Source organism: Harmonia axyridis, chromosome 1 (genome assembly GCF_914767665.1).
Source record: "Harmonia axyridis chromosome 1, icHarAxyr1.1, whole genome shotgun sequence".
Taxonomy (NCBI): Eukaryota; Metazoa; Arthropoda; class Insecta; order Coleoptera; family Coccinellidae; genus Harmonia; species Harmonia axyridis.
Window position 1 is genome coordinate 17,661,223 of NC_059501.1, and position 20,132 is coordinate 17,681,354.

The 20,132-nt window shown below is 34.3% G+C and overlaps 2 protein-coding genes across 2 annotated transcripts in view; one reads left to right on the forward strand and one right to left on the reverse strand.

Annotated features, from left to right (window-relative positions):
• The first annotated feature begins 843 nt into the window (after positions 1–843).
• Positions 844–3,096, forward strand: LOC123684002 (serine/threonine-protein kinase PAK 2). The gene is made up of 2 exons (XM_045623109.1): positions 844–1,412; positions 1,751–3,096. Exons 1-2 carry the CDS (start codon positions 1,030–1,032, stop codon positions 2,814–2,816), a joined length of 1,449 nt encoding a protein of 482 aa, XP_045479065.1. The 5' UTR covers positions 844–1,029; the 3' UTR covers positions 2,817–3,096.
• Positions 3,097–3,264: 168 nt separating this feature from the next.
• LOC123683934 (integrator complex subunit 3 homolog) overlaps positions 3,265–20,132 on the reverse strand; it is a 35,255-nt gene continuing 18,387 nt past the window's right edge. Inside the window, exon 3 of the mRNA XM_045622981.1 lies at positions 3,265–4,812. Within this exon, the coding sequence (XP_045478937.1) occupies positions 4,747–4,812 (66 nt within the window). The 3' untranslated portion in view covers positions 3,265–4,746. The remainder of the gene's footprint in view (positions 4,813–20,132) is intronic.

Consider the following 20,132-nt stretch of genomic DNA (forward strand, 5'->3'; position numbering starts at 1 on the left):
ATACAAAAAACCGAAAACAACGGGTTAGTGTATACCGATGACGAATGCAAAAATCACAGATGGCAAATAAGGGGCGACGCCGACAAAACGGATAAAGGAAAATAATAAACCTCGGATATAGACGTGCTCGTAGTGCAATAAAAGTACTCGTCTTGAAGTCGAATAAACTTATAAACCGTAAAATAGTCCGATTTTTTACTGCCGTGTCGATTTTAAAGGAAAATAAAATGATTATTGGTTCATTGCATGGAAACATTTTCGTTTTTCGTCTTTGCGAGAATTCTGAAAATTTATATTTTGGAAAAAATGGGGGGCTAATTACCCCCAATACGCCCCCATTTCTATGCCTTTGATACAGAAGCTGAAAACAATGCGTGGTAAAGAAGAATCACAACTCTACAGTCAGGTGGGCGGAGAGATATGAGTCAGTAGTCCTTCTTGACAGGATATCGAAAAAAATCAATATTTCAGGAACAACATATCTGTTGAAGTTAAGATTTTGCGTGTAGATGTATAAAAACATTTAATGCATTAAGCAACTTCAAGCTTTCATGTTCAATGTATAACTAGACATTTCAAGCAGGATTTCAAATAAAATTACCAAATATTTCTGTAACGAATGTAATGATGTAATGCCACAGTTATCTGTAGATAAACAACCAATGATTCCGTGTAGGATTATTACGTTGGTACTTAACTATAAGTGCAACTTTCCACTCATATTAATTTCACATAACTATTTGGTGAATTGAAATTTGATTTCATATTCGCGCCAAACCTTGACAGAAGTCTTGTCATTGGAGAAATTTCCCTGATTGGTGCATCTATGCTATGTGTGATGTCTATTTTACAAATGTCAGACGTTGACTACAACAGAACAACTAGATAATTGTCAATTAGAGGGTGTTGTCATCTGAAATGTTTATTTTTGCTCAAATGTGATTCTTTCAACGAAATCCTACCAAAAATTCTTAGTGTCTAATTAATTCTACTATAGAGCTAGTTTTATATAAGTCAAACCGTACAAAAATGTTTTTCTTCAAAAAGAAGAGTCATCAGGAAAGTCCAGCAGTTGCAGTCATAGGTGCTCCAACAAATGTTAACCATGATATCCATGTTAGTGTTAACAAAGATGGATTACTGGAAGGCCTTCCTTCTGCATGGTGCCGACAAATCGGTAAGCAAATCACCAAAGAGGAGCAGGAAAACAATCCAGTTGCTGTTAGACAAGTGCTTCGATACTATAACTACTCCATGAAAAAACAAGAAGCAACCCCTCAATTCAAGCCTTTGGTAACCGAAAATTATATTGATGAGGAATCTGAAGAGATAAGTAGGTTTGAGAATTCAAAAGAGGCCCATACTAGTAGAGAATCAATATTATCTTCATGTTCGGAATATGAAAACACCAGGTAAGCTTCAATTGCTGGACCTCAAATATCATAACTATTATCTTTGTTGTTTCCAGCTAATATTCTGAAACAGTTTAAATAATTTTGTATAGATTCATTCATTGATTTCTCAATGCATTTTTCATCCTTTTGTTATAGACTTTAGTATGTATAAGTAGTTGATACCTAGATGAAAGATTCCTATAAGAAATAGTTTCCTTTGAACAAATAAATTTGGAATTGATATCATTCAGTCTTTCTTGAAAATATCAACAAAGATTAACTTCTACAATCAAAAGCTTTATGGCTTTTTTGTTTATTGAGTCAATGCAGGTATAATTTAATTGAATCCATTTCAGGCCTGGAACTTTCTGCACAACACCAAAAACGAAACAAGAAGAACAAAATTTAATGAAAATCAAGAATTTAGCTAAAAGTATAGAAAACCTCAGTATTAATGAAACGGTAGAAATAAGAAAAAAATCAGACACAAGCGAGGATAGTTTTATAAGAAGAAAAACTGGAATGACTGATGAAGATTACATGGCAGAATTGAGGAAGTTATGTAACCCTGGAGACCCAAACCAATATTACTTAAAAACAAATAAGGACCTTGGTTCTGGTGCTTCTGGTATAGTTTTTGTAGCGACCGATCTCAGGACTGAACAAACTGTTGCAATTAAAGATATTGACATGAAGAAGCAGTCCAGAAAAGAGTTGTTAGTGAGTGAGATACGAATCATGAAAAATTTCAAGCACAAAAATTTAGTCAACTTCCTTGAAGCTTTTGTAATGTATGATGAGCACTTGTGGGTTATTATGGAGCTCTGTGATGGAGGTCCATTGACGGACGTCGTCACAGAGACAGTCATGAAAGAAACTCAAATCGCTGCGGTTTGTTATGAGGTGCTACAAGCGATCAATTACCTACATTCTAGAGGAACAATCCATAGAGATGTGAAGTCTGATAATATTTTGTTAGGCATGGACGGTTCAGTCAAAGTGAGTGATTTTGGCTTTTGTGCTCATGTGATTGGGAATGAACAGAGAGAAACTATGGTCGGAACACCTTATTGGATGGCTCCAGAAGTTGTCACCAGACAGAAATATGGTAAAAAAGTGGATATCTGGTCATTAGGTATTATGATAGTTGAAATGTTGGATGGCGAACCACCTTATTTGAGAGAACCTGCTCTCAGAGCCCTTTATTTAATTACTGTTAATGGTAGACCAAAAATTACAAAATGGGACAGTTTGTCCCTGAACCTGAGAAGTTTTATCGATTGGTGCCTTCAAGTTGAAGTGGATAAGAGGGCTACTGCAGAAGAATTGTTGGAACATCCATTCCTGGAAGACAGAGCAGATTTGATGTCTTTGTTACCTTTAATTAAAGCTGCAAGGAAGCAGCTTCACAAGAATTACTGATATTTATGAGATTGAGCATTACATTACGTCCCTCATCAAGCAATTTGAAAGGCTGTCCTTGCATTTCTAGATGTAAGAATAATATACATATATATATAAAATTACTTACGGTTTTGATAATTGGTATTTTTAAATTTTTTAATTCGCCTTTATTATATGACAAAATTGTACCTATGCACTATATAAATATATTTTATGATATATCTTACCCAAGTATTTCAATTATACTTTTATAATTTTATATAATTGATGTGTGAATAAAGGGTTTTAGTCAAGACTATTATGAAGTTTTATTCTGTCCGATTATACAAATAAAATGAAAGTATAACTTAATTTTATGTCACTAGGGGTAAGATGGTACCGAATATATCTAAAGATGATCTGGTACATATTCAAAACTTATCATAACAACCATTTTTTTTCTAATTGGGAAAGAATAAAAACAACATAGCACTTTATAAATATATTTACAAATTTCTATTTACACATCCTTCTGTAATAAAACATTATAATCAATTTACATTTTTGCTTAAAAATTCATAATGTATTTCACAATATCCCAAAGAAACTAACAAGAAAGGGCAACTATCTTTAACAATAAATATGTACACAAATAAAAAATGTATACTACAGAAAGAATCTTAGTCGGAAAATTAGAAAAAAAAAATTCAAAAAAATCAATTTAGTTTGATTTTCACCAAAATTAAGGTACATTTTCCAAGACATCATTTAGTCTATCTGTCTGGTCCCAGATGATTTTGTTGTAACGTTGGGCAGCAAATTCAATCGGTACAAATAAATTAAATAAGCTAATTATTATTCCAACAATTCTTGAAAAATAAAATCTTGCAAAAATTTTGTTTTCGAATTCAATATAATAACATTAAATATTTATTGAGTGCGAAATCATAAGTCAAAATTATCAATTCAATAATAGCTCAAACTTCAAAACCCCCCCTTCAAATTGAAAAATAAAAGGAAAAGATTAAAACGAAAACTAATATCGAACAATTTCATTTTACTGTCAGAAAAATAATAAGAATGGAGACAACATAAATTCTTCGATATATTATATCTGAATATGAAAAATTTATTTTGCGTTAATTACGGTTTCATATTTCTCTGAACAGAAACTCTTTCAATTACCATTGAATATGTGAAATTTAGTGATACCTAACAAGGGGATCGTCCATCATTCATGATTGTTTTCAGTTAATTTGCTATTGAAATCTCAAACGCATTAGTGAAATTAAAAATAAAAACACTTTTAATTACTCTGATCTTTTTCAACAATATGAAGAATTGAAGAACCAAAATTAGAAATTCAAACAACAATGACATAAGATATTCAAAAAATGATGCTAGGATATTTTGGCAGGATATACAATTTTTTCACTTGATTGATAGTTTCGAATCTTTGAATAACTATAATGAATTGAATAACAAAAATGAGCTACTGCATACTTCATTTTCTTATAAAAAATTTGAGAAATAATTGAAAAAAAATTGGTCCAGTTCATTTCATAATAGCTAAAAGTATGCAGCAACATTCTTGAAACGTTAGTAAATCAAAATAAACATTGGTTCGAGGGTGATATCTGATAGACATCCAGCGGACGATTGGAACAATTCGAATATTTCACGAAAAATTTCTTGAAAACCATCTCGATCGAAGCCTTGAAAATTTGCTCCCAAACCCCCAAAAAATCTTACGGGGACCATCCAATACTCGTATAGTTACGGCAGTGAGTCATGTCGCACCGTTTCTTAAACATCTTCATAATGTTAACCTCTTTTGCAACGCGTAAATTGCAAGTTTGGAATCACATAGGTTAAAGCTGATATGACGTTCGTCTTCCTTAACCCTCGTTATCTCCGAGGGCTGACAAAAGTACCATTCGGGGGTGTTGTTTGCGGCGTGATGGTCAGGTCAATCACTGTCGGACATCACTTTTTTTCTCTTCTTCGCTTGCTTTGGCTTCACGATCTCCTCCTCCTGAAAAAAAAAATTGGTTAGATTAGGTCGAATGTTAATCTTAACTATATGAAAAGGAGCAAAGTAATATTTATAGGGTGTTTTTTTTTTCGAGATATATAATTTTAAGTTGGCATTACTGTTCAAGATGGCGACCGATTTAACAGCTGTCAAGTGATTTATTCTCAGTTTGGTTTGGCAATTCATCATGAATAGACTCACGCATTAACAACGCTTGCAAATAGTGCAATTTTATTTCGAAAATAATGGTTCTGTGCGGAATACGTATCGCGCATTACATCCATTAGCGATGAAGCGCACTTCTGGTTGAATGGCTACATCAACAAACAAAACTGCCGCATTTGGAGTGAAGCTAATCCTCAAGTGTATGTCGAAACACCGTTACATCCAGTAAAACTGACTGTTTGGTGCGCTTTATGGTGGAATCATTGGTCCGTACTTCTTCAAAAACGATGATGGCCAGAACGTTACAGTCAATGGTGATCGGTATAGAGCTATGATTACTAACTTTTTCATTCCTGAATTGAACAACCATGATGTCCAGGAGCTGTGGTTCCAACAAGACGGCGCAACATGTCACACAGCTCGTGCCACAATCGATTTATTGAAAGACACGTTTGGTGACCGCCTAATTTCACGTTTTGGACCTGTGAATTGGCCTCCAAGATCTTGTGATTTAACAGCGCTAGACTACTTTCTGTGGGGCTATGTAAAGTCATTGGTCTATGCGGATAAGCCACAAACCCTTGACCATTTGGAAGACAACATTCGTCGTGTTATTGCCGATATACGGCCACAAATGTTGGAAAAAGTCATCGAAAATTGGACGTCCAGATTGGACTACATCCGAGCCATGCCAGAAATCATATTTGAAATGTAATGCCACAAGATTATCTTACGGATAAATAAAATTCATGTCAATCGAATAATCCATCGTTGTTTTATTGCAATTTAAAGTTCTATAGCTCTAAAAAAACACCCTTTAGAAGACTCATGTATGTATCAGGTAGGTCATTCAAAATTTCGTTTTTAAAATGCTATAGTATAAAATACAATGAAATAATTTTCCAAATTTCTTTGTAAGCGCTATATGATTTCGTTACAATGTCTCTATTTTGAGCTAAATGGTGAGGTTCGTTACACTGATGACTAATACACGGTAAACACGATAAGTCACGAACGGAAAAATTTAGAGACTGGAATTTTTCATAGTAAGTTCGGATTCAAATCGGTTGATGAAATTCGACTAGGAGTTCCTCGAATATGGACGTTCGAAATTCTTTTTTTCTTGATAATTTCAAAACTAGGTATATGATGGAGATGAAAATTTGCATAACGATAACGACATCCATGAGATTAGGAAGGGCAGTAAGACAATGAGACTCATTGAGCTCTCTGCTATTCAATATCACAATCATTTAGGGATCGATCACCACTGAGAAAACGAAGCCCAAGAAGACCTCGCAAACGATGGATGATCTATATACATGAGAAGTGTAGGAGAAAAAAAAATTTGTCATTCAGATGTAGAAAAACGATCTCCAGCTCCATGAAAAAATTCACCTTAATAGCGTCTCCAGAACGGGAGCAAAATCAAGGAGAGTATTGTAAAAATAAATACTCTCGCTCAAAAGCTTTTAACAATTTTTTTATTTTGAAATACTAACAAACCGGTAAGCCTAGGCTATTTTTTCAACATGATTTTTTTGTCACAAACCTGATCTTCGACGTAACATTTCCATCAGAGCTCGGGCAAAGTAGGTCCCGATTACAATGGAACACATTGTTGAAAATCACTTTAGATAAACTCTAACAAAGACAGAACACTCTCATACTCAGCATTATAATGAAGGACGAAATGAATCTTAACATTCCCTTCAAATAGGCTTTTTGAATTATCAGTTTCTGTTACTTTTGGGAATTGTATACCTATAATAATAGTTTTAAATAATTCAACAAAAAATCGAAAATTGGTGATATAGGCATTATGATAACGCGCTCTAAGAAGGGCAAGCGCACAAAAACCAAACTGTAAAGATTAGATTGGATGTTGTCGTTTGTCTTTATGAATCACAATGGAAATCATTGATTTTTTGTGTGTTTTGGTCTCCTGAACAAGATAAGTGGGAATGAAAGGAAGGAGGTTTTTTTTTCAATTTCAAAGATTGTAGTTCAGAGTTGGTGATATGCCCAGTTGAAAATAATTAATTTTGTTTGACTGAACAAATCTAAGTTGAGGAAAACTAGATCACTTGCTAAAAAAGAGTTACGCAAAAAAAAAAATGTTATATGTTATATGTATAAATGTTGTTTAATTTTGACACAACACAAAAACAACACTTTTGAAGGTTAAATTTATGCGACTGCAGTGGAAGAAAATGTCAAACGCCTTCTTCCGTTGACGGACTGCAAATATTATTTACAGTTCAACTTCAAGAACTTTCAAGAACAGGTAAAAAAAGCACTATTTAGCCGATTTGCTAGAAAGGTGTAAAAATGTAAGTTATTATTTTTTCAATTATTCCTAAGTCGAGGAACAAATACGATTTGTCCTATGCCGAAATTAGTTCATGGTGTGAACACATAAAGATTAGATTACCCATGTGATCGAAAATATAAAATCACTAATTCAAGTAATATAGTATTAATATTTAAAAATAATTTGTTGTAATCGCGTGTTAAAATTGAATAATGTTGTAAATATTCATGTAGAACATCAAATTTAATGAAAACGAAAAGCTGGTTCAACTAGTTCAGTCTTACAATAATTGGCAAAATATACTTTTCATCAACAAAAAATACAAGCAATTAGACACGAAAAGTACCAGTAACTAGTCACGAAACCGTTTCAAAACGTCAATGAACTTTCTAAAGTATCACTCCATATGTCAATATCAGAAAACTTTCGAAAAGACTTATTTTCGGAACTCCTAATCAGATTTTTCTCAGTAACGAAGCTACTTTGAAAATTTCAAGCTTCTATAGATCTGTCCGTTTTAGAGTTATCGTATTCAAGGCCGGACTGACGGATATAATAGAATTCAACGTTGATTTTTTAGTGAGTCAAACTCAACAGTTTGAGACCATTCTCGGTTCAAATTTGAAAAACTATGGATATCGTTATCCTTTACACATACTATGAAATACATTGAAAAGTCATGATTTATCTACAATGGTCGACACCATTTTTTCTGCTACATCTAGTTGCTCCAATTAAAATAGCGAGAACTCAACGATTAAAACTGGGGACATGATAATTAAAAATTCAAATTGGCGAACAGGACAGCTATTAGGGATGAATCGTCGAATACAATTTGCATCGTTGCTTGAACAATTTTGTATTTCTGAAAATCAATACGGGCCAGGAGTTGTACAGATCGTAATACTTCAGTCGATTCGACTTTCAACCAGCCTGATGAGAGTGAATCACGAGGCAAACGAAACCACGTTTACAGAGTTTCGTAAACAAAAATTGGCCGTAGCTTTGTTGGGAAGTTCGGTAATGTCGTAAGTTGAGGTTGGATATTGTGTGGTGCCTTTAGAGCCTAGAAATTTGACGAAACTTCGAGATAATATTCAGCAGGAAATTCCACTCGAAACCTTGGTAAATGCGATGATAAACATGGCTTAACCACTTAGGTTATGCATAGAGAATACGAACCATTGAAAATTATGTTATTTCTGTTTGATTTTTTTTTTCTGTTTTATATGCTTTCTTCCAAGTCTCGGCAATTTCTCTTTTGAAATATCAAGCAGTTGTCTATTATTTCATACACACAGTAACTTTAGTGGTTTAACTATTGAGCTTGATAATCTGAAAATCCATTACTTGACTTGATTGGGAATACAGCTTTTTAGAACTATTATCAATTTGATCTATTGTTACACTTTACAATTTAAAATTGTTATAACGGCAACATTGTATATTATTTTTAGGCATTTCTTATGTCAATTGTGTTCACTAGGTTATATCACTTAATCATGGAAAGATACACGATTCAACAAAGTTCAGAAACAGTTCAATTATTTCATAATAATCAGTGCTCAATTATGAATTTTGAGAGAAATATATAATGTTCGGTGAACGATCGCTGAAAAATTCTTTCATTGAAATCTGACATATTTCAATTGTATCAATAAAGGGATTAGTCTAACAAAAGTATCAATTTTTTTTCATTTAACTATATCAAGATCGAGCCTATTTTCATTAAGTCTGGATTGTTCTCGAACCAACATAAGTTGATATTATATTAATATATATATTAATAAATCGTATCGCCATTTTCATAACAAATGATTAACATTTAAAAGCATGATCCAGGATTAATGTAAGAAAGTCTACAGAACATTATAGAGCAAAATCCCAGAGCCGTAAGACATAACCTATTTTATATCCTAAGTTATATCAAAAGCGTCAGACGCTTTCCATGGACAGAATCTTTAGTCAGACGCATTGAAGCTCTGATTTGATTTTTATATATATTCTGTAGAATAATTACTCTGAAGTTATATCAAAGGACTCAAAAGCTTTCCATGGAGCAAAACTTCAGTCAAACGCTTTAAAGCTCTACAACTGAGTTTATTGCTGTTGTAGCCTGTAGTGTTGACGAAAGCCCGGTTTTGTCAATTCCTCGTCGATGTTGGTAATGAGGCCATGATTAATGATTTTTATGGCCGGAATGGAAGATATTGAGGTGGACGACGTTCATATTTTCAACAAGACAATCAATAAAAGTTTCCTGACCGTGTAATTTCTCGAAGAGATAATCACAACTGGCCACCGAGATCTTCTGATTCAACACCTTCAGACTTTCTTCGAGGGACCGAGGGAACACCACCACGTGGCTGCTCGAAATTAGAGATATTTCTTCCTCCAAATCACCGGTTCTATGGGGTTTTTAAATAATTTCCTCAAACAATAATCTATATGGAAGAAAGAAAATATTTTTAATTTGCGAATAAAAAAAATCTTTTTTGGTAACTTTTCTATTTTCGCAAAAAAAATGATATGTACTTAGTACAAAGCACTGATATATTTTCGAAATATTCGTAAAAAATAAACTACCAAAAACCATTATAAAAGAGGTAAAACTATAAATTCGTGAATGTCGTCGTAAAGTGCTGCCCCCTACTTATTAGCTTCGAAAAAAGAAAGAAGTGAATGTACAACCTCGTACACCGTACAAAGTTTGGACATCGGAGGAGCGCCAGAGGTGAAATTAATGGGTACCAAAGTTTGACTGAAAAACGCGATAAACCACGTGGTAGTTATCCCTCGTGAAGATGGAAGGAATATGGAGCTGCAACAGTAGTTGTGCCAGTCATTTGGATGATTTTGTTTGTAATAAACATCCATTGATTTTTTTTAAATATACACTTTTTTTTTTGTTATATCAAGAATGAAGTCGAAAACGAGCAACGAAGGAGATGGTTTTTCAGACGATATTTTCTCTAATTCAGTCCAGTTTAGTGAAATATTGTCGAAATTCAATGGAAAATTCTGATTATATATCCTAGTGACTTTTGTATTGTATCTCGGCTGTTGGTGTGACTGTTACGAAAATTTACAGATTACGGAATTCGAATTTGAATCGTATGTTTCGAATTTTTAAATAATTTATAATTACGCATTGAATTCGTCAATTATATCTGACGATATCGATTTGACACCACTAAAATTAAGAGACATTGCGAATAATGTTGCAAATCATTTCACTATATCCAATAGTATATTCTAAAACAAGTTGCAGAATGGGCTCATATTCCAATACGAGTGCGAAATTCGAAAACGAGCGACAAAGGAGTCAAGTTTTGTGAAATATTGTCGAAATTCAATGAAATATTCAGATTATATATCCTAGTGACTTTTGTATTGTATCTTGACAGTTGGTGTGACTGTTCGAAAATTGAAAGATGACGGAATTTGAATATGAATCGTATGTTTCGAATTTTGAAATAATTTACAATTACGCATTTAATTCGTCAATTATGTCTGACGAAATCGATTTAACACCACCAGAATTAAGAGAAATTGCGAATAATGTTGCAAATCATTTCACTATATTATATTGACAATTATTGATATATTATATTATTGACAATTATTGACGTTTGTTGAAATTTGATAGGATTGGAAGTCAGTATAGACAACCACAAAACGAAAAATATATCTGAAAACGATGCTGTAATGAGTTCATTACAGCACTGTTGTTAGAACTGTAATGAACTTATTACGATACTGAAATAGAGAAATTATATTATATTGACAATTGACGTGAGTTGCAATTTTAAAGGATAGTCTGTGTTGACAACTACAAAACGAAAAATATAACTGAAAACAATGCTGTAATGAATTCATTACAGCACTTTTTTTTAGAACTGTAATGAACTCATTACGATACTGAAATAAAGAAAATATACTGTCTGCTCGAAAATGATTCGTCTACGCTTTTCTCGGAAAATACAAGAACCAGTTGAAAATCGCTCGTTTACACTTCAGCTCGAAATATTGAATTCTAAATAAATCAAGGAAAAATTCATATAAATCGAATAACAGCCCGAGTCCATCATTCCAAATAACGGACGTGTTTTCATTTTCACCGACTGTTCATAAAGAAACATCGACCTTTTCGATTCGTGCCCGACAGATTTCCAATACTTTCAAGAAATCGCTTTTTCTTGAGCCGAATCGCGCGAGGACAAACCAGTTTCGACGATCCGTCTTCGGACGTGCAATGTTTACCATAGAGATGATTTGTTATTGTTATATCAGCCTCGACTTCCTCAAAATACGGTACTACCTTAAAAAAAACACACTCACAAAAGACCAACCGGTTGTATCGCGTTTCGTAATGCCGAATCTAGTGGTATCACCACACCGTGACGTATACTCGTCTCCCATGCCTGCGTTTGAATTTTAAATCGATCGGGAGGACGAGCAGCAGCTACAGATAAGTATCATCTGGTTTATCGTTGGAATGGGGAACTCTCGTTTAGAGACGATAATGAAGTATTTTCCATGGAACACTCGCTTCGAATGTCGTATTTCGAACCCAACGATTAATCGCTTCGAGTGAAAAAATATTCAATTTACTTCGTTTCTATTTCTACCGTTTGGCAACAGCGACAACTACACTAATCACAGAAAGTTCGTTAGACTGATGAATTCTCAACATAGTAATATAGCCTAAGAGCTAGCGGTTCAGTTGACTAACCTATTTCACACAAAGATAGAAAAATTCAAATCATGCTCATCGGTCGATTTGCGGTTTTTTCTCAGATAATGTTTGTATTGTCTTTGTGGATTAATCAGATAATGGCGATTTTGAGGTGTTAGAAGATATTCCACATCAATGTTCGGAGAATTGACATCGAATTTCACCATTGTTTATAGAGGGTTTTCCAAGAGGTTTCATTTTTGGTAGCAGTCACTTTTGAAGATGTCAACTGAAACAAGTGAAAACTACGCCAATAACAAAAATGGAATGAAACAAGCACGCTTTGAAATTGTTAAAATTCAATTGAAAATAGTGAAAATGTAGCATTCACAAGTCGCCAAACTAAAGCACATCTGGGTCATCGTGAAATATATTCTAAGCCGGCTATAGTGAAACTGGTAGCAAACTTTGAGCTATTGGGACAAGCTAGGGATGTGAAGAATCGAAACCGTGTGCGTCGCTGAAGAACTGAGAATATTACTACCCCTAGTATTGAAAAAAACAATTCCTTATCGATCTTGGAAATTAGACATTCCACAAACGACATCACACCGTATTTTGCATAAAGGCATTCATCTTTTTAATGTTCAGTTCACAAAAAAACACAAGCCGGTCTTCGCTGAATGGGTCCTTGAAATTCATCAAAATGATTATCATCGAAAAAATCATCTGCAACTGTTACAGTGAATCGGAAGGCTTCCTTATAGCCGGAATTGGAAGATATTGAAGAAGACGGAGCTACCTGCCACACAAGCAATGAAACAATCGCAATTTTGCAATTTCATGAAGAGGAGTAACTTGTGATTCAACACCTTTTTTCTTTGAGGCCATGTGAAAAATAAGATCTATATCAATGCTCCACATTCTATTCAAGACTTTAAAGATAGAATTCTTGAAGTTATCGAGGACATACAGACTTCACAATGAGATAAACATACATTGATTTCTCTTAATAAAATATTCTCGTGTGTTCAATATCAAATTGAAACCTGTTATTGGAAAACCCCGAGGAAAACCCTTTATAAAAAAAAAATGAAAAAATACCCAAAAAAAATATTTATTTTCTCTATGACATGACCGCGAGCTTATCATACCACATACTAACAAAAAATTTACTAGTTCTATCAAACCTTTAATTTATTCTCAAGTTACATTTCTTATATTCACACCTTGAGTCAGAAGTTTTTCAGATAATTTTAGAATTGAACTTAAAAAACTGGAGTTCCTTTCATACATTACCAAATATTGATATGATATCGAAGTCATAAACGATTATAGAAACTTGAAATGCTGTATCATTAATGAAATTGAATATGGTAAACAGAAATATTTTGGTGAGAAAATAAAAAATAGCACGAATAAAAACAGAACTATGTCGCAAATAATTTCTTCAATAAAATTTTGAACAGTCCTTTCATTCCGTTATCGAATTCGAGTTTAGTTGGGACGTTTTCGATTATGCTGCTGAACTATGTCATATGTTCGGCGAATACTTCGCTAACTAGGCCAATGATTTGATGAGGGGGGGTATTTGGCAGATTCTAGGGATAATAATTGTTAAACTATGAGAATATGTACCAGTGGAATGTAATTTGATCGCATTATGCCTGCTAAGATTGTTAAGCATATTACTAGCTTACCTAGTACACGACCGGTATAGATGAGATCCCAAACGCAGTAAATATTTAGTAGATATAATCAGCCTTTATTTGGCCAAGGCTACGAATACGTAAATATAAAATTTTTTTCCAAATTATTCAACAGAACTAGAGCTAGCTACTCGTTAAATAAACTTCCTAGACAAGAAAGATCTAACACTCAACATGGCTTTAGGTCTAAGCGATCCACCGCAATGACAAAATTGTTCAATGTCCTCTAAAATAGATAATGACGAGTTAGTTGCAATGATTTGTTTTGACTCACGAAAATGCTTCGATTGTCTTGGAGCCAGTTTAATATCTTACATCAAATAAACTCGGAATAAGATAATTTTTAAATAGATCGTTTTGGAGAATCGTGACAGTAGTCAGAATGGGAACCCCTCAGGGCAGCGTCTCGGGGTCCCCATTGTTTTTAATATGAATCAACGACTTGCCTGAATATGTTACTGAGGATAAATTCCTATATGCTGACGATACGATGGTTGTTAATGTTTGTAGTCTGGAAGAATGACTTTATAGGTGTTAAACCGTACTTGGCCAGTTCAGTGAGTGGAGGAATCGAAATAGATCAACAAATTCGAACAAAACGACTGTTATTGAAGTTCATAGAAACAGTAACAAGTTGAAATTCTTAGTACAATTATTGACAAAGACCTTCGTTGGTCAACTGTGATGAGACAATTTATGCGAGAAATAAAACAAGTGTTGTAATGCTCTTCGCAATGTTGAAAAGTTTATGAATTCAAATGCTGCGGTGTTCATATACTTTTTTCGACACAAGAGTAAATTTTGTCTTGATTTTTGTTCATGGTAATTTTTAAATTACATTAACATCAACTGTAAGTGGAGTAACGTTTCTCTAGTATATTGTGCGCCATTGGAAAATTTGAAAGAAAGCACTCAGAAAATTAAAACCTCTCAGTTGAGAAATTCAATTAGTAAACCCAAACAACTTCTCTGACCAAATTTGAGACGAAATCTCTATTATTTGATGGAAACAAACAACTGCCGGAAAAACCTGATCTTCCACAACAGTTAAACAAATATGACTATGACTCAGTAGTGAAGTTCTTCAAGTTTTTAGTTTACCCTATAAATGTATGGCTGGATTTCTAAATCTGCAAGATTAATACGTTATATGAACTTTTTCACAAAATTACATACTCTTTTTTCTTACAACCGATTTACGGAATTGTAAACCGATGGTTTTTCATTCGATTCTGGATTCTGCAACGTTCCAAAATATAAACATACAATACAATACGAGAACTGCTACTTCTTTCCTAAGAATTCAAACAAAAACAATTTCGGAGATTCGTGTTCAACAAGGGATGTTACACAATATCAATCTGCCATCTCCCCAAATTTGTTTCCTGATGAAAGTTTCACTTCTACGAGAGATCCTCATGAAAATTCATTGACGTAAATTTTCCCAATCAAGATTCTATTCAACCTCTTATCCTCGCCTACGTACTAGATACCCCAAAGGTCTGATACAGTGATTTATCAATATGCATAATCAAATCCCGCCTGTCTTCACCCCCTTCTTCGATCGATATGATAGAATATGGAAAGCTATAAAATATTCCAAATTGTTGATCAGGCAAATAAAACTTGACTATTGTTGGAGACTACATTAATGTATACATATATACTTATATAGTTTTGTGGTCTGCAATGACGCATGAAGGAGCATTGAGCAAGCTCTCTCGACTTTACGTCCTTGCTATTTTTAGATATTCTGCATGAATTTTCTATGGTTCTAAAGACGCTATCAATATGAAATTTTACATAAAGCTTGAAATTGTTATTCTATATACAATACAGGGTGGTCCAGATTTCGGTGCAATAACTTTGGCGTCGGATAGAACAACTTTTTTCACAAAAAAAATTTCTATAAACATATATATCCTTACAAGCTTCGATTTCGAGTTACGGGGTGTAAAAGTTTGACAAAAAAATCAGTTTTGGACTGATAACTCTAGTATTATCACATACATTTTTAGATATCGAAGTCTTGATAATGTAATATTTCGAATAAGTCAAGTGTCTTCTGCCAAACTTATCCAGTGGCATTAATATAGGGGAGCGATGATGCTTTTCTTATTGAAAATATACACCACTTGTCTTTTTTTTCGAAAAAATGGTTTCATTTCTGAAATCAACGGAGCTTCATTAAATAAAGGTCTCTTAATTTTTTTAATAGAATTTATCATTTTCGAGATAATCGAGTACAAAGCAATAATGCTACAATACTTAATTTTTCAAATTTTTCCATTAGTGATACATGATTGTACAGGGTGGGCAAATAAGCGAGGTAAGCGGCTATATCTCAGGATCCACTCATCGTAGAGACTTGCGGTAAAAAATTTTACCACTAAAGTAAACAAGAGAAAACACTGGAAATTGTTTTGAAGTTCATACCTCCACCGCTAGGGGGCGTAATAGCTATCGTCGAGTAGAAAAATGCATTTTACTCGAAAAATTTTCATATTAAGTTGGAAAAAAAATATCATCACTGTAAACCTTGGAAAATGCTCTATCTCTCTGAATTGTCACTTTCGATTTTGCGACATCAAATAAGGGTGGAGGAAAGATAGAAATCTGACTGATTGAAATGTCTGTAACTTCAGTTTGGCTCAACATTTTTGAGCAAATTAGATCTTATTTGAGAGACAACATCTTGTTAATTAAGGAAAAAATATACTCATGATGAATTTGATTCAGCTGCTTCCGATAGGGAGCGCTGAGTCAGAAGTTCATTGTTTTGTTCATTTTTCTCTGAAATTTCAAATGTAATGATAGGATTTTCTTAACAGAAACAAAAATTTCATTGAATTTGCATGAAAGAACCTGAAGGTCGCAAAGCGATAATTTCAGGCGTTCTGAAGTTATGGCCGAAAGAAGATATTCTTCAACTGATGCACTGCGAAAAACCAAATTGAGTCTTCAAGTTCTAACAGAAACAGAAATCCCATCAAATTTGTATGAAAAAACCAAAAGGTCGCAAAGCGATAGCTTCAGGGGTTCTCTAGTTATGGACGAAAAAAGATATTCTTCAACTGATGCACTGAAAAACTAAATTGTGTCTTCTTTCGGCCATAACTCCAGAACGCCTGAAGCTATCGCTTTGCGACCTTTTGGTTTTTTCATACAAATTTGATGGGATTTCTATTTCTGTTAGAACTTGAAGACACAATTTGGTTTTTCGCCGTGCATCAGTTGAAGAATATCTTCTTTCGGCCATAACTTCAGAACGCCTGAAATTATCGCTTTGCGACCTTCAGGTTTTTTCATGCAAATTCAATGAAATTTTTGTTTCTGTTAAGAAAATCCTATCATTACATTTGAAATTTCAGAGAAAAATGAACAAAACAATGAACTTCTGACTCAGCGCTCCCTATCGGAAGCAGCCGAATCAAATTCATCATGAGTATATTTTTTCCATAATCAACAAGATGTTGTCTCTCGAATAAGATCTAATTTGCTCAAAAATGTTGAGCCAAACTGAAGTTACAGACATTTCAATCAGTCAGATTTCTATCTTTCCCCCACCCTTATTTGATGTCGCAAAATCGAAAGTGACAATTCAAACAGATTGAGAATTTTCCAAGGTTTACAGTGATGATATTTTTTTTCCAAATAATATGAAAATTTTTCGAGTAAAATGCATTTTTCTACTCGACGATAGCTATTACGCCCCCTAGCGGTGGAGGTATGAACTTCAAAATAATTTCCAGTGTTTTCTTTTGTTTACTTTAGTGGTAAATTTTTTTACCGCAAGTGTCTACGATGAGTGGTTCCTGAGATATAGCCGCTTACCTCGCTTATTTGCCCACCCTGTACAAAAATTGACGGAGTGTATTAAAACGCTTTCAGATGGCATTTCTGAAAGACACTCAAACAATGAAATTTTTTTTCTCCAAGTTCATTTATATTTTCGTAACTATTTTTATCAAATATTTCTAGATTTGAATTTTGTAGGAATTAATAAGAAGCTTAGAAATGATGAGATTGACGAAAGGACACTGTTCTTGTTATAGGAAGCTCAATTTTTCTCTGCTCATCAACAGTTGAAACCATAGAAAATTTGAGATTCATAGATAAAAAAGATTTTTGGCCATTTTCTATCATTTATTTCAATGGAAACCAAACGATGTTATATATTTTTTTTAAAATCAGAAAGAATTAAGTATTTGAAAATGGCACAGAAATCTAGTGTTCCATTCGAAAAAACATAACTTTGGGCCATAGCTTCGTAATTAAAATCCCTGTTGAAAAGACCGGCACGCCACTGGATTCTACTTAAAAAAAAGTGCCTGTATAATGTTTTATTTTCAGAGCTCTATCATCAGCATTAGCGGAGATATAATTTTTTTTTTCGATATCGCAATTTTTTCAATTTTCGCTCATAACTCGAAAACAAAAGAAGGTCGATACCATTCTTGTTAGTTTCTCAGGAAAAGACAACTAGATTTTGTCCTCTCCTCTGGTTTAAAAGTTGTAGTGCTAAAACATCGAAATTTGCCCACCTTGTACTTTGTACAAAGCACTGATATATTTTTGAACTATTCGTGAAAAAAAAAATCCTAACAAACACCATTACAAAAGAGGTAGAATTATAATTTCGTGAAAGTCGTCGTAGAGTACTGCTCTCTACTTATCTACACGAAAAACCACGTGGTGGTAATCCCTCTTAAGGAACGTATCATTCGAAATTCGAAATCTACCGTAAAATTTCAACTTCCCAGGAAACCACAATCGCAAAGAAATGAAAAAACGTGTAAGTTGATACTGAATAAAACATCTACGCTTACAAGCGCACAAGTTGAAAAAGCAAAAATATTCTTCTGAAGAATTTCCGAGATGAAAAGTCGATGAAGTAACGAGATTTCAGTGGCATTATTGCTTTAACCGCTTCATGCGCTCCTTTCGTACCGTTTTAAGCCGTCGAATGTGATCCCCAAAGCGGCTACAACACAACGGCCATTCTTCGCATTCTCCGTTTCGAGCAATAAGCTCTTTACGTCGTCATCAATGCGACGTTTCGTACCCAAACCGTCCGTGTTCTTCAATCACATCGCCAGATATATATATAGAGGATAAAAGCATCGGAAATTCAATAACGCTAGTTACGAGCGATTGAATTCGATGTTCGTCGAATGTTGAGGTAGGCAATGTGAATCGGAGGCCATCAATATCGGGCAAATTGAGAAGAAAGGCCCTGGTAGCTCTCTCAGAAATATTGTTTGTTTTCGGTGTATTAAGGCTCCCACAAACCAACGCGTCAAATGCGAATATTTGTACAGCTTCTGAATCTGGATCTTACTAATTCATTATAATCGTTTGATACTTTCATAATCGATTATAAATTAGTAGAATCAGACTCCCTTCTCCTCTGGACAAATATTGACAGATACATGAATGTCACGTGGTTGTGTTTTCTATTGACGAACTTAACCGAGGATTTCAAGATTCGAATCCACCTCACAAATTCAAAGTTTCTGCCTCTTTTCGAATGGACGGAATCTAACTTGGGTATCATCAGTGAGTCGAACATTATCGTTTGGAACCATTCCCGACTAAAAATTCGAACAGATATTGTACCAAATTCTCGCCATTTGCGGAAGATTTTAATTTTCTGCTTCAATATGAATAAATCTACGGCTGAGGCCCATCGAATACTCTAAATACCTATGGTGAGGCCGCTATTAGTGAAAGAACGTGCCAAGAGTGGTTTCCACGCTTCAAGACGGTGATTTTGACGTCTAAAACCAGCATGGCGGTGAAAGAGAGAAGGTTTTCGAAGATGCCGAATTGGAGGCATTACTTGATCAAAACTCTTATCAAACTCAACAAGAATTGGCAGGATCATTTGAAATGACGAAACAAACCATTTTAAAACGCCTGAAAATCATAAGAATGATTCAGAATAAGAAACAAGGAAATTGGGTGCCGTACGAGTTGAAGCCGAAAGATGTTGAACGGCGATTTTTTGCTGTGAACAGCTGCTTGCAAGGCGAAGACGGAAGTGATTTCTGCAACGCATTGTGACTGGAGACAAAAAATGGGTTCATTACGATAATCCCAAGCGCAGAAAATCAGATATCCCGGCCATGCTTCCACGTCGACGGCAAACCGAATATTCGCGGTTCCAAGGTCATGCTCTGTATTTGGTGGGACCAGCTCGGCGTAGTGTGATATGAGTTCTTAAAACCAACTGAAACAATCACAGGCTATCGTTATTGAACGCAATTAATGAGTTCGAGCCCAGCATTGAAAGACAAACGTCCGCAATACAACGAGAGACATGATAAAGTGATTTTATAGCATGACAATGCTCGACCCCATGTTGTGAAATTAGTCAAGACATATTTGTAAACGTTTAAATGGGATGTCCAACCCCACCCGCCTTATTCTCCAGTCGTTTCTCCCTCGGACT